We start from the raw sequence: 15,066 nt of genomic DNA, 5'->3' as shown, positions 1-15,066 counted from the left end.
CGTCTCCTGGGTCTGTGACCAACCTTGTGCCTGGAGTTCCCTCACCGTTGCCAGCGTGTGACTTCGCCAAGTCTCAAATACTAATAATAAAAGCGGCAGGCCCTGCAAAATTCTCTATGCACATTCTCTTGGTATATCTTTTGAACTCCTCTAGGAGGCTGGTATTATAATTATTCCCATTTAGCAAGTGAGGAAATCGAGGCTCAGAGAGGGGAAGCGGCTTGCCCAAGGTCACACAGCTGGCGCTGGGTGGAGAACTGAACCCAGACGGTCTGGCTCCAGGGCTGCACCCCCAAACAAATCTGTGTTTTCAAACTCTATTTCCTCACGCACCGTTCTCATGGTTTTTCGCCCTCTCTACTCAACACCTGTTTTGTTATTTACTTAACGTTTTTATTTAAATAGACTTACTATTTTCCACTCAGACGCCTTGGTTTGTAAATAAGACTTTATAACGCCACGGGAAGTGGAAAATTGGCACCATGTGCCATAGATACCAAGCAGGTCTTATAAATAAATACAATTTAAAGAAGGTGGAGTAGAGAGTTCTCAGCAGACACCACTGCCTGACGGAGGCTCTCAGCCGCAGCCTGCTCGCTCTTTGACAAAATGGGGGATTAACAGCGTCAGAGGGATGGAAGACAGGCTTGCACCAAACTGAGATATTTCTCCCTGACTTTATCAAAGATGATGGAAAAGAGCATTGTGTTCTTGTATCCGATTCAGTGTTCTTTAATCCTGGGTCCAAATTCCACCTAGTGTTATCTCTCTCACTGCAAATGGTACCTGCCCTACTTTTTAGAAATATACACCAGGCAGTATTGACTCCGTATCACCAGTTAGCATTGATTGATGTTATTAACCTTTAATCCGCGAGGGAAGCCTGGGGGAGGTGTTTCCATGGTTATCTTCGTGGAGGAAGGGGGCGGATAGTTGAAGGAGGCCTTGAAGGATGGAGCAGGAGCTTGCTTGGTGGAGAAGGGGGAGGTGGGGGGTATTCCCGGGCAGAGCAAATAGCGGGTACCTGCTAATGCCATAAAAGATGTCTTTTCCTGAAGACATTTGACTGCCGTCTGCCAGAAATGATTGCATTAAAACTGTAAAGCCTACCGTGCGGACGTGGCACTTGGGCTGTGCTCAACTTGAACGACTGACCTTGGGCCCCCTGGAGCACCGTGGGCAAAGGCACAGAGGTTGGAAGTGCTTGTGGCTGGCCCAGGCGAAGCTTACCGAGGGGGAAGCTTACTGAGGGGCAGATGAAATGGGTGGGAAGGGGATGCTGAGTGAGGCAGGAGGTGGAGCTGGAAAACCAGGGCCTCCTGACACCGCTCTGCGGTTTTGCTGAGATTCGAAGTAGAGGTACTGCCTGACCCAGAAGGTCTTTCCATCTGGACCAGGCATCCCCCTGCTCCCTCCCACCCTAGCTCCCCCACCGCCACCCTTCAGTTTGCCCCGCAGCTTGTGTTAGAAGGAAGGCTGTCCACTCTTGGCCTCGAAGATGCGATTCCTGGGCAGGAACCGGGAGATACCCACATTAGCCCTGTTCTACTGTCAGGAGCCACCGTGGTGGCAAATCACTTCTATTCCCTGGGCTGTATTCTTCTTGTCTACGAGATGACAGCTCAGATGGCCACCCAGCCCCTAGATTCTGTGGCTGGGATTCCGCGGTTCCGACATTCCACAGTTCTTTCAGATTCTGCAATGTATCTCCAAGCGTCCACAAATCTTTGATTTCAAAGTCAAGCTCCATAGATTCCCACCCTCAGTCCCTAAGGTCTGTGGCTGCAGCTCTGAAACTCTGCTGCAGAGGAGCCCAGCCTTACAGCATGAGCCGCTCGGGCCCCAAGTCCGTGTTTCCTCGGTGCTAAGACCTCACTGGTGCCAAGACACATCCTGACTTTATGACTCAAGAAAGACACAGAGAAATACTATCCATTCCGATCAAACACAGCTGCTCTCCAATCACTTACAATTTGTATTCCGTGCACGTTGAAAAACTGTTTTGGACTTCTTTAGACGTGACAATTTTGACTTCAATGCACTCATCCTGTGAGTCCGATAAAAGGAAAACATAATAGAAATGTATTGGTTAAGTCAGTCCTGAAACTTCTTTACATTCATTCATAGTCTCGATCTGGGTGACTTTCATCTTAAAGTTGTCAATATCGTTACTTTCTCAAAGGTGTTCGATGGGAAAATGTGCATATTCCCATCGCTGACCCATGACATGTACAATGGGCAAACAAACAACTGAAAGAAAATAACAAAGTGATCACACTTATTTAATTTCTGTTAGCAAATTTATGCATAAACAAAGCATGCAATAAAAACAGGAGTTATTAAAATGACAAGAAAAAAAATAAATAACAAAGATGAAAAGAACCAAGTAGAGGAAAATAACATGTAGAAAGGCCAGGAGGGAGTGGGACATAAGAGTCCTCCGTGAACCTCTTGTTCCCTTTGTGGCTCTCAGTTTCAACACGCCTCTTGAAATTGAGTCTCTCACCACATGAGGCAGAATTTCAGAGCTTAAAAGATGTCACCTTTTTTTTTTTTTTTTTTTTTTTTTGCCTCAAAACTGAAACTTGGAGCTGGGCACGATACTGGAGGTGACCAGTGGAGCTGAACTTGACCAAGGAGCCACGCTGCTCACAGCTTTTTCTGGGGCTTTTCAGGACTGGTTTTGACTCTGCATTATCTGCCCTAAACACAGGCTTCAGAATGCAATGCTGAGCGAGCTGGGCTGTCCCTGTGTTTTATTGCTGGATCCCAGCTCGTGAGTCTCTGAGTCGCAGGCCTTTGGGAAGACAAGCACCTCGGTTATGGGGCACCATCTGCTGTCCATGGCAACAGGAGGCAACCCACAATCTTTTGGGTGTGAAGATACGGTCACAAAGCCAACAGTGTGGGTTCAAGAGGCAGGCTGTGTGTGGGGGAGGACAACCCAGGGGTACAATCCCTTTTGTACCAGCACCAGATGCTGACGGACTCACAACAACTGAGTTTTGGGGAAAAGGGCATGGTGCCAGGGTGCCCTGAAGAGGTTCTGGACAGATGAGCATCTCTTTAGAGCTGTGTTGCTATGGCAGCCAGTCATCTGGATCAGATACCCCCCGATCAGAGTGCTTTGTGAAAACTGGGTACCCAGCTAGGCGTGGTAACCCTACATCCTTCCAGCAGGAGGAGGATGCAGGGTTACCTGATGCTCTCTCTACGTTGGCTTCCTGCCTGGTGCTGCCACACCTGCTTCCATCACTGCGCTAAGTCTGCGTCTCCGCTGTGACGTGTACTAGCTGTTGCTCTATGTCAACGCAAATTACCTGATGGAAACTGGGTTCCCTCATCTGTAAAATGGAAGTGATGACAATAAAACCATAACAGGTTGTAGGAAGGGGTAGGTGGTCAGCTTGAATCGAATACTTACAAGGTGCTTAGAGCATAGCAAGCACGTCATCAGTATCGTCTTCTCAGATGTTGGAACTGGAAGAAGTTTTAGAATCAACGTCTTGTGCCACATTTATTCTTCCTGCTTAAGAAAACTTTTTTCATGTGATCATTTTCTTTTTTTTTAAGATTTTATTTATTTATCTTTAGAGAGGAAGAGAAGGAGAGAAGGAGAGAAATATCATTGTAAGGTTGCCTCTCATGAGTCCCCTGCTGGGAACTGGCCTGCAACCCAGGCATGTGCCCTGACTGGGAATCAAACCCCGATCGTCTACTTTGCATGCCCGCGCTCAATCCACTGAGCTAGACCAGCCAGGGCTAAATAAATAAAATCTTAAAGAAAAAGGAAAATCCCTGGCTGGTCTAGCTCAGTGGATTGAGCGCGGGCATGCAAAGTAGACGATCGGGGTTTGATTCCCAGTCAGGGCACATGCCTGGGTTGTAGGCCAGTTCCCAGCAGGGGCCAGTTCCCAGCAGGGGATGCACCAAAAAAGCAACCATACATTGATGTTTCTCTCCTTCTCTCCTTCCCTTCCCCTCTAAAAATAAGTGAATAAAATCTTTTAAAAAATAAATCACCACACTCTTCACCTCCACCTTGTTAAGAAAAAAAAAAGATTTTATTTATTTATCTTTAGGTAGAGGGGAAGAAAGAGGGAAAGAGAGGGAGAGAAAGATCAATTGGTTGCCTCTCACATGCCCCCCCAGTGGGAGACTGCAATCCAGGCCTGTGCCCTGACTGGAATGGAATCAGCAGCCCTTCCCTTTGTAGGACAACATGCTCACCCAGCTGAGCCATCCTGGCCAGGGCCATTCTTCCCACTTCAGACAAATATTGACTTACCACCTCCCAAGTGCCAGGTTTGTGTAGATGCTGGGCATACAGGTTGGGAGAAAGGAGAGTAGAGGCCCTGCCCAGCTGTTTACAGAGGGGGGGAGCAGACAAGAATGAGCTCTTTCATCTGCCTTCAAAGTCACATCAAATTCCAGTGTCTGTCCCATCAGGAAGCTCTGGGAGCTCTGTTAGGCTTCCTCAGGGCAGCCAGCTCAGCCTGAATGGGTTTGCCAATTGGGGGGGCTGAAAGGAGAAGGCCCAACCTAAAAACCAGAAGATCATTCTGATCCCCTTCCTTAGCCCTGCAAGAGATCTGCCAATTCTATCTTCCAAATGGCTCTGGAACTGGATGCTCCCTCCCTGGGCTAACCAGCCTTCCCTGGAGTATTTCAACAGCCTCGGAAGCAGTCTCCCTGCCTGCCCTCCACCATGCAGCAGCCAACAGGATCTTCATAGGAAGCAAAGCTAGCCAAGTCTTTTCCCTGTTGAACACCTTCCATCTGTCCATCGCTGCAAGATGAAGCCCTGACTCCTCCCCAGAGCCCAGGAAGCCCTGCAGCGTCCAACCCTTGCAGACCGCTCTGACATCCTCTCATCCCTCCCCCCACATCCTGACTACTCTTTAATTTATGCAAGCCCCCGCAACAAGGGGCCTTCCTGCTGATACTTTGCACCTCTGGGTGCCTGTCACTGGTGTACTGTTCTGTAAAGCTTCATCTATGTTTCAGGCTTCAGTGTGAGGCCCGGTATAACCACCCCTCCCCTCCTGCCCCCAGCCCTCCCTTCCTGGACTAGGTTAACCCTCTCTGTTTCCAACTCCCCGGTGCTTGTTGGAGGGTCCAGCTTCCCCTACTTGGACACAGGGCCCTAGTCCTCCTGTTACCTGCTGAGTCCCAGTGCCCAGCACAGGGTACCCAGGAAATGCCTTGCTCTGGCCTCTTCCCTTGATCTCTATTTCTCCACCCACAAAGGAACGTTATAAAACGCCCAGCAGGGCTACAATGCAGCTAGTCATACAAAACCTCTAATATGTGCACAATCAACACTAGATGATATTGGTCTATTGATTCCAGGCCATTAACAGCTGGCTCCATGAAGGCAGGGCATTCCGTTTTGTCGTTCCAGCGCTTTCTGCAAGGCGGGCTCCATTTATTGGACATCTGAATGAATCAATGTATGAGTTATGGAGGAACTCACAGCTGCCCATGGGCAATCACTTAATATCTGAATGCCTTGATTTCCTTAGCTGTAAGATGGGGATGATGACGGACCTAATACAAGGCTATCAGAGCTTTAAATGTATAAAGTATTTAAAGCAGTGCCTGGAGCTTAGCAGGTGATTTTTATATAGATATAAAATGTTTGTTGTTATGGTTGTAACTATTACTAATATTTATTTTAAATAGGTAACATAGACCTACAGTAAAAATTAAAAATTCCAACAGAACAAACAACAAAGGTTTTCTGTGAAAAGTAAGCTGCATTCCTTCCTCTCCTTCCTTCAGGTATTTGGTGCATATGCATTTATGCATACATAGATCTATTATATGCCATTTTATAGAAGGAGAAACTGAGGCACAGAGACATTAAATATGGTAGGCGGAGCTGAGCTCTACCAGCCTGAAGTTTTATTTTATTCATGTATATCGGGGTTTCTCAAACTCAGAGCAATCTACCTTTCAGGTTGGACAGGGAAAGGGGGCTGTCCTGTTCATCGCAGGACATTTAGCAACATTCCAGGCCTCTACCCACTAGATGACGCTATGACAAGCCTCCCCCCCCCCCCGCCCCCGACTATAACAACCAAAAATGTCTTCAGACATTGCCAAGTGTCCCTGTAGGTAAAAGGGGCAGGGCAACATCATCTCCTCCTTGAGAACCTCTCATATATTTATATATATATATTCCCTCCCTCTTTTTTATTTTATACTAACAGTAGCGTAAATGCACCCTGCTCAGGTTCTAGTCTAGTTTTCTGGTCTAGTTCTAGAAAGCCATCACTTCTTGGCGATCATTCTGCTCCTTGCTCATAGACAGAAGCGAACGTCTCTTGAACAGAACTGCCTCGGGAGTAAAAAACTGTGAGCGCAGACGCTGCGAGTAAGCCAACAGTCAGACCAAGGCTTCCGGGGTTGGGGGTCACCTCCCGGGGCCCCTCCCCATTGCGTAGCCTGGAGGCGGGTCGACGGGGGGGTGGGGGAAAAGTCATGGGCGTGGCTTCCACGGGCCCGCCCCGGCGTGACGTCACGGCGCCGTGGCCCCCGCCCCCCGCGCGGGTGCCGCCCCTGCCTACCCCGGCCCTGGCGGCTGGCGAGCCAGGAGTAGCTCGCTGGTCGCAAGGGCCGCCTAGATGCTTCTCCGCACGGTAGGTGGCCCTGGGGCGGCACGGGGAGCCTCGGCAGCAGCCACCGGTAGGGGGCCGTCCGCGGGTCGGCCTCGGGCCCTGGGGAGCCCTCCGCCCTCGCGGTGTCTCCCGGGCCCGGCACGGCTGCCGGGGCTCCGGGGCTGGGTGCAGGCAGGGAGGCAACGCGGGCGCTTGGTTCGGAGATCCCCACCCGCTGGCGCTCCTAGCGCTTTCCTCGTGGTGCGGCAGAGACCCAGTCCAATACCCGTGCGTCCCGCTTTGTACTCTGCACCCGAGGCGTTCTGTGGTTCTGTGTGTATGTGTGTGTGTATGAGTATGTGTGTGTTTGTGTGTGTGTGTGTGTGTGTGTGTGTGTGTGTGTGTGTGTGTGGCGGAGGGCGGGGAGTTGGGGAAGCTCGGCGTGTCACCGCCATCCGAGTCTTGGGACCTTTCCCCGGCTGCGGGCACCCCCAGGCGGGCGCCAGGACGGACGGGGGGCGCGTGCAAGTTAACTTGCAGCCGTCGTGGAGTTACGAGACGTTTCAAAAGTGGGGGCATTGGGAGGTGGCTATCGCTTGCGGGGGACGGGCGCGCGGAAAACATGGGGTAAGGGAGACCCTCATGAATTTAGGGGTCACGCGGGAGGAGTGGGGTGAATTTTGGCCAGAGAATCCCGTCTACCGGCAACCTCCCCCTATCAGGATGAGCTGAACGGAAGGTGCCTCATAAAACCGGGGCTTAGGAGCGTCACCGAGGCTGGGCACGCCTGACCCGGCAGTCTTTATTATTGTGTGGGAAAACACGCAAAGGTCCGTGCCCTTGGGAGGAAGAGTGAGAAGCACTTGATTCAGCAGGCCTTAGAAAGCACTGTGCCTATCGCCCTGCCCCTTCGGCTTTTACAGATGGGGAAACTGAGGCTCGGATAGGTCACCTGTCCGTGGCCTTAGGTACTACAGCTAGGATGTGGCAGAGCTTAAACTCACCCTAAGACCTCCTGGTTTTTGGTCCTACATGGATGTTGGAGATGGGGCTGGCCAAATCTACTCATCCTTCGGAAGTCTCCTCTCTTAGCACCCTGTCCTGGAAGCCTTCCTTGGTATTCCCCAGGCACTGTTGTGTGCTTCCTGTTTTGAACCCCAAAGAGGTAGCTGGGCCTTGACCTCACGTACCAATTTCCTTGCAGGTCTGTCTCCCACACTGATGAGTGGACATCTCTTACGTACCCCATCTCATATCCTTTCATTCCAGCCCAGTGTCCTGGTGGTTAGGCCAAGCATCTGGATTTGGGCAGATTTAGGCATGGCTCACTCTGGTTGACTAGTGATGTGGCCTGGGTGAGTCATTCTTTCTCACCCAGCCTCAGTTTCCATAACTGTAATATTAGGTTCAGTTGTTAACCATTTTACCCCATCACACCCCATATTGTACGTAATATGTAGGTTTCTATCACCTGATTTTTGAAAACCTCATGTGATTGGTTTTATAGTAGCTTTATTGAGATATAATTCGTATACCATACAATTCACCATTTTAAAGTATTCAGTTCAGTAGTTCTTAGGATATTCAGAGTTGTGCAGCTATCTAATTCCAGAACATTGCATCTAATTCTGGAACATTTTCATCCCTGTAAAAGAGACCTGGAACCATCAGCAGTCACTTCTCAATCCCTCCTTCCCCATACCCGGCAGCCACTAATACTTCCTGTCTCTGTGTATATTTCTCTGTGCTGGGCATTTCCTGGAATCATGCATTGTGTGCCCTTTTGTGACCGGTTCATCCATGTGATAGTATCAGTACTTCCCTTTTTTAGTATTTCATTAATTTTTTGATAGACTTTATTTATATTTAGGGAGAGGGGAAGGGAGGGAGAAAGAGAGGGAGAGAAGTATTCACGTGAGAGAGAAACATTGATCAATTGCCTCTTGTATGTGCCCCAAAGGGCTACCGAAACCGCAGCCTGGGCCTGTGCCCTGACCAGGAATTGAACTGGTGACCTTTTGCTTTGTGGGAGGATGCCCAACCAGCTAAGCCACACCGGTCAGCACTTCATTACTTTTTATAGGTGAATAATATTTCATTGTGTGGGTAGACCACAGGTTTCTTTTATCATGTATTAGTTGATGGATGTTTGGGTTACTTCTACTTTTTTGCTCTTATGCATCATGCTGCTATGAACATTCATGTATACTCTAGGATGGTACTGTCCCCTAGGAGTGGAGTTACTGGGTCACATGATAATTCTTTGTTTTCCAAAGCAGCTGCACCATCGTGCATTCCAAAGCAGCGTATGAGGGTTCTGATAATCTTGCATAAATTTGAGTCTTCTCTTAAGTAGTTATAATCTCTAAAATCCCTGGCTCTGATACGCTAAGTTATAGATTATTTTCTCACACGCATGAATTTAAGGGCCTCGTGAGCAGAATAGGGAGTGCCCTCGGGTCATCAGCAACATCTCTGGGACCATCAGTCAGGGAAGCAGGTCAAGCCTGTCCTTAGCCTGTGGTGCGTGTGCACTTTGTCCTTTTCTGTAACAGTGACAAATACTTGCCGAGGGTATTCACCCAGGCCCTGGGCGGGAGAAGAGGAGGCAGTGAGGAACCCAGGGCCTCACAGCACCCGCCCTAGGACCTGGACAGGACCTGTTAGGAACCTGCGGGTGGGGTCAAAGGAAAGGTGTAAACTGCTTGGACCTTCACATCCCAAGCTGGTGGAGGGTCCCCTTGAGAGCTGCTGATCCTAGAGGCCAGGGAGACCCTTGGGTTTCCTAGGCTGCAATCCACGGGGAAGGCCTGTCCCTTGGCTTCCAGAGGAAACCTGATCCTGCCCACACAGGCCCCCCATGCTCGTTCTGAAGTCGAACTTTCCTGGTGGCCATCGAGTGCCTTCAGTGAGACACTCAAGACCAGGCCTTCTGGTGTGGCTGCTCTATCTGGCCTCTCCTGCTTTTATTCATTTGTGTATACTTTTCCTTTCTTGCCTTTTTAATCCCAAATCCCTGTGTGGGAAGAACTGGGGAGCCTGGGGAAGTGGAAACTGGGTTGAGGAGACTAGGCCTCAGTGTGCCCTGTTGGAGAATGGGCATGGACTGAGCCAGAAAGGATACAGGAAGACGAGCAGGGAGACTGTTACCGATGTGACTTTGTGGATCCATTTGTAGAAAGAGTGGCATTTTACATTTGGCCAGGATTGGTGATTTGAGAGCCTAGATGTGGCCTGTGCCTAGGATTGGCCATGTGGCATTGTGGAAGCTTGTCTGGGTAGCCACAGCTCCTGTTCTCCCCACTTTCCACCTGTTCTGCTGCCTGCAAGGCCCCTTGCTCTCTGTAAATACTTTGGCCCAGTTTGAGGCCTCTCCAGAGAAAGTTTTGGGATGCCCACCCCTTGCCACACCCCTTCTCCGGTATCCTTCACCTGGGGCTGTGGCCTGAGGATTCCTGGGAATGATTCATTCAGAGTATCCCTACAGCTGGGCCAGGCCTGGGAAATTGCAGGGGAGGACCTTGGAGGGTAGTGCCATGTGCCCTGGGGTGCGCCTGGGGCTGCTGCCTGGGGCGGAGCCGCATGGTGTCCTGTGCTCGGATGGCGGGCAGCAAGACAGGGTGTCCGGCCTTTGCCAAGTGGATTCTTGAGGCAACCAGACATTTCTCCCAGGCTGCTGTGGCCAGAAGGCGGGCTCAGTGGTCGCCTGCTCAGAGGCTGGGAATCTGCATTAAAATCCTGCTGCTCCTTTTAGGGTTTGTGTGTCTGGGTCCATTGGTGGCCTTCCCTACCCATCAGTTTTCTCATCTGTGGCACAGAGGTGCAAATCTGACCCAGCACCTGGGGTTGTGGGATGGGAGGGGATGGGGGTAGAGCACTTACGCTGTCACTGGGCAAAATATGGGGCCGTGTTCAGACAGGCTCTTTGGACTTTGGAGCGTGTCCCTTTGTGAGCCAGCTGTCAAAAGGTAGTCATTACAAATGCCTTTTATGTACTTTAACTCATTCGCCTCTCCCAACAGCCCTGTGAGATGAACAGGCTGAGGCACAGAGAGGTGAAGTAATTCGCGCAAAGTCACCCAGCTGGGCAGTGGGAGAGACAGGATTTCAATCCAGAGTCTACACTCTTAACTACCATCTTACCCCGTGTCCCTGCTCTGTCTTGATGCCCAGCACATAGGAAACACTCAGAAGATGTCAGTTATTTTCCCATTGGTATATAGTTATTACTGTGTGTGTTATAACATTGTGTGTTACTAATAAATGTCCATCCCTGTCCCTTTGTCCACACTCTTCCCTGGGTGGACAGAGAAAGCAGGCTCTCGGCTTGTGAAATCGAGATTCCTTCCTCCCGCTCCCTCCTCCTTCCCACGCTCCCATGCACAGTTGGGGGGTGAGCGAGAGCTTGGGGGCCGTGGAGTCCCAGCGCTCCTCCAAAAGCACTGGGTCTCATTGGGCAAGTGCTTCCCCTCTTCGAGACTCAGTTTCTCCCCATGAAATGTGTGCATTGGGCTGGAAAAGAAGCTGCCAGTCACTGGTTTCAACTCACAGGGTGGTTTTTGTTTGGCACCTGTGATGTTTCATTTTAAATTGAGCCAACAGTCAAATATTTTTTAGAGAATAATTCCAATTTCTCACTTCTCTTGGAAACTCAGGAGCTTGGGCCAAATTGGAGCGGCCTGAAGCTGCCCCTCAGACGGACCCTGGGCTCTCCTGGGCACCTCTCCCCACCATCATGTGGGTGCCCTGCCGGCCCCAAGGGCCCTCTGGCCCAGTGCAGTCGTCACAGCCCCGAGGATACCACGGACCTGTCCAGGTGTCACTTGAACAAACACTTCCATTGCTTTAGGAGCACTTTTCTTGTTAACCACTGCTTTCTTTGCTTCCTAAGAGTCCTTCCAGCTCTGCATTTCTGGGGTATCAGAGGCTCCCTGAGGTCTCCTGATGCCTTTTCTGCCACTAAAAACCTTCAAGGCTTTCAATGCACTGGAAGCTTGTCCCTGTTCCACACTCCCTGGATGAGGAGCCCCCATCTCTGGTCCCCAAGGTCCCTCCTTCCCTGGTTCAGGCCTGCTGCTCCTTTTAGGGTTTGTGTGTCCGGGTCCATTGGTGGCCTTCCCTACCCATCAGTTTTCTCATCTGCAGCACAGAGGTGCGAATCTGACCCAGCACCCGGGGTTGTGGGACGGGAAGGGATGGGGGTAGAGCACCTGCCTTGTCACTGGGCAAAATGTGGGGCCCTGTTCAGACAGGCTCTTTGGACTTTGGAGCGTGCCCCTTTGTGAGCCAGCTGTAACCCGCAGTGAGATGTCCAGGGCCAGCCTCAGTCTGTCTGCTGTGAGTGCTGGGGAGCGTGTGCCTGTGTCCCCGCCCATCTGTGCCGTCTCACAGCTGCCTCGGCCTCGTCTCACACCCTTGCTCTGTCCTCACAAGGTACCAGGGAGGCCACCCCATTTTCAGAAACTGAACCTCAGAGACACTTCCTCAAGGTCACACAGGCCCGACGGGACAGCACCAGGATTTAAACCCACGGCCCCCCACCTCCAGAGGCTACCCACTGCAGTGTCCATTTGTCCCATCACCGCACGGACATCTGCGGAGTGACACCCTCCACTAGCCTTTGCAGTCACTGTGTGTCCCCAGTGGCCGGCACTGGGCCTGGTTCATACCATGCACTCTGTACCTACTTGATGAATGGGGACACGTGGCCTTTAGGATTTAAGAGGCCACCAGGTCTCAATTTTTCTGGAATTTACCTGCTGGTGGAGGTGTCAGATGAGAAAAGCATTCCGCATCTCTGACCCGAGGTGCTGAGCTAGGAGGCCAGGTGCAGTGCCCCTCAAACTTGAATGCTCACACAAGCCCTCTGGGAACCCCGTTCAAGTGCAGACTCGGATTCAGCAGGTTTGGGGCTGTGCCTCTAACCAGCTCCCTCGGGACGCCAGTGCCGCTCCTCTAAAGCCCACACTTGGAACGGTGAGCGCAGAGGTCAGAGGTCAGCAGAGTGTACCCAAGGTGGCCACATCTGGCCCGCTGCCTGTTCCTGTAAATAAAGTTCTGCTGGGACACAGCCATGCTCGTTCATTTACACTTTGGTCACTCTTTACGCTGCATCTGTCTGCAGCAGAGCCGAGTAGTTCCAACAGAGGCCATATGGTCCACAAAACCGAAACTGTTATCAGGCCCTTTACAGAAAGTCTGGCGGTCGCTGATATAATCAGTCCTTGGGTGCCTGCGCGTTTTGTTTTGTAGTTTGGTGAACGTAGGGTGGCGATACTAGTGGCTGGAGTTAAGTGAGTATCCACTGGGTACTTGGCTCAACCCTGTCATAGGTAACACTCTTGTCTCCGTTCTATAGATGAGAAAACTGAGGCCCCCAGGGTCCAGGCCACTGGCACAGAGTCTGAGGACTGGGGAGAGGGTAGGGCCTTGGAACCTGGTTGTCTCATTCTTGTCTTACAGGAGCTTCTGCCTGGAACCTTATCACAGAGCACAGAAAGGGCTTTGTCTGGATTTCAGCCTGTCCCAGGGCGGTAGGGTGGCTTCTCTTCTCTGTCTCTTTTCCCATTTAGTCAGCTGGGTAACCCATGCGGGGAGTCGGCACCCTGCTGAGTCCCTAGAAGATGTGGGCAATTCACACCTCTACACATTCCAGAGAGGTCACACAGGGTGCTCTGCGCTTTGGGAGACACTGCAGGGGTGGGAAACAGTCAGGAGAGGCTTCCTGGAGGAGGGGGTATATATTATATCAGTAGAATTTAGCTGGGGAGAGGAGGGCAGGAAAGGTTTTCTAGGGGATGGGAACCACAGGTGCAGGTTTGGAGATGGGAGATGCTGTAGCCTTGGTAGGTTTGGTTTATGGCTTAGAGATTTGAATACGTTTGTGTGTGTGTTGGGTCTGGGTGGGGGTGGGGGTTAGAATTGGAGGTCAGCAGGAGTCGAGTCACAACACAGCCTCACGTGCCACACCAGAGAACCCCAATTTCATCTTGGAGAATGAGTTTTCCTCTCCAGGTCCCCTCGACTCCGGGGACATCCAGGAGAAAGCTTCTACTTGGTGCTAACTTGATGCTTATCTCCAGTCGTCCATCATTTAATAAGGACAGACTCCTGCTGGGCTCCCCTGGGCCCCCTGGGCAGGCAGCAGCCTCCAGCTAAGGAGGCCTCAGGATTGCTTCCTTTGCATGTTACTTTTAAATTATGGCGTGTTTTTAAATTTAATCCAGGGGGTTCTAGTTTGCTTTGGAAATATTGAATCTATTTAACAAAAATATTAAGTGAGTAAAAAAAGGGTTCCTGGGTGTAGCCGATATCAGGAAGGTGGTCCTCAGCAGGTGGGAATTTGGGGAGCCCGGTGACAAGAGGCGGGAGGCTTGGAGGGGGCCGGTCCAGCAGTGACCTTGCACTTCATGTTCTCCTTCCCTGAAGCTTCAGGAGCCTTGACTGGGGGGCTGGGGGTGACTGTTAGCTGTGGCGGGTGCAGGTGCTGGTTGAAGCTGCGGCCCCTGTTCCAGGCTGTTTCTGCTCTGCCTGCCTCCCTTCCCGTCTCTATTTTCGTCTTCCCTTATCTCCTTTCCATCCTGTCTCCCTCTGTTCCTGTCTCTTCCCCCGACTCTGTCTGTCTCCCCCTATCTCAGTCTCTCATTGTTTCCCCCTCCTCCCCATTCTTGGCTCCCGCCGCCCAGTTTTGTCTCCCCCATCTCTGTCGGTGTCTGGCTGGCTCTCTCCATCTCTGTGTGTCTGTCCTCCTCCTCCCCCACCTCCTGCACTACTTCCCCTCCCCTCCCCCTCCTTTCCTTGCACAGCGCAGCTCTCTTCCTTTCTCTCCGTCCCACTTCCTTTGGCTGTGAGTGACATCCTGCCTCAGGACCGCTGGAACCTTCGCTGAGCCTGTTGGCGTGGGAGATGGTGGTATGCCACTTCCCTGCGAAGAGGTGGAGGCTCAAGGGAGATCCGGAGCCTGAGCAGGCCACACTGTGCTTCTGAGGTCCCGGATCCCACCCTCCCACCGCCCACTGGCCCCTGGCCACGCCTCACCCCACCCCACCCCTCTGGCCCCAGGGCCATGGGGGAGGGAGAGAAAGAGGAAGCCTGGGTTAGGCTGGATACCATTTTGGGTTTGGTTTTGTTTGGGGTGCTCAGCAAGGCTCATCACTTGGGGTGAGTAGTTTATTACCTGCCTCTGGGACACCTGCACGCAGTCGGTGTGCGGCCCCGCCCACCCCCGCCAGCCCCACCCTGTGTTCCTTATCAGTTGGCTAAGAGTTTGGGGGAGAACAGCAGATTTAGAAGTTGAGTCCAGCCTCCTCTTTTCACAGATGGGGAGAGAGGCCTAGGGAGTGTGGGTGACTTGCTCAGGACCACACGTGCAGCTTCGGAGTGCAGATGGGGTGGGACCCATCCCCTGCTGGCAGTGAAGGGAGGGTGTAGAGGGCCCCCTGTGGGCGCCACGTGGAAACCCTCC

At 51.7% G+C, this 15,066-nt stretch overlaps 1 protein-coding gene across 3 annotated transcripts in view; it reads left to right on the top strand.

Annotated features, from left to right (window-relative positions):
* Positions 1-6,544: 6,544 nt before the first annotated feature.
* Positions 6,545-15,066, top strand: part of TPST2 (tyrosylprotein sulfotransferase 2) — a 44,548-nt gene continuing 36,026 nt past the window's right edge. The window contains exon 1 of one of the 3 annotated variants that reach the window (XM_037153273.2): positions 6,545-6,644. Coding sequence is in view for 1 of the 3 variants with exons in the window: in XM_037153271.2 (XP_037009166.1) it covers positions 14,668-14,762 (95 nt within the window). In the remaining 2 variants the exon portion in view is untranslated. Of the gene's footprint in view, positions 6,645-14,482; positions 14,763-15,066 lie in introns of those variants that run through there. The other 2 variants (XM_037153272.2, XM_037153271.2) reach the window with 2 other exon arrangements.

This window comes from Artibeus jamaicensis, unplaced genomic scaffold (assembly GCF_021234435.1).
Source record: "Artibeus jamaicensis isolate MK-2021 breed Jamaican fruit bat unplaced genomic scaffold, CSHL_Jam_final contig_525, whole genome shotgun sequence".
Lineage (NCBI taxonomy): Eukaryota > Metazoa > Chordata > Mammalia > Chiroptera > Phyllostomidae > Artibeus > Artibeus jamaicensis.
This window is presented reverse-complemented; position numbering and strand designations above follow the sequence as displayed.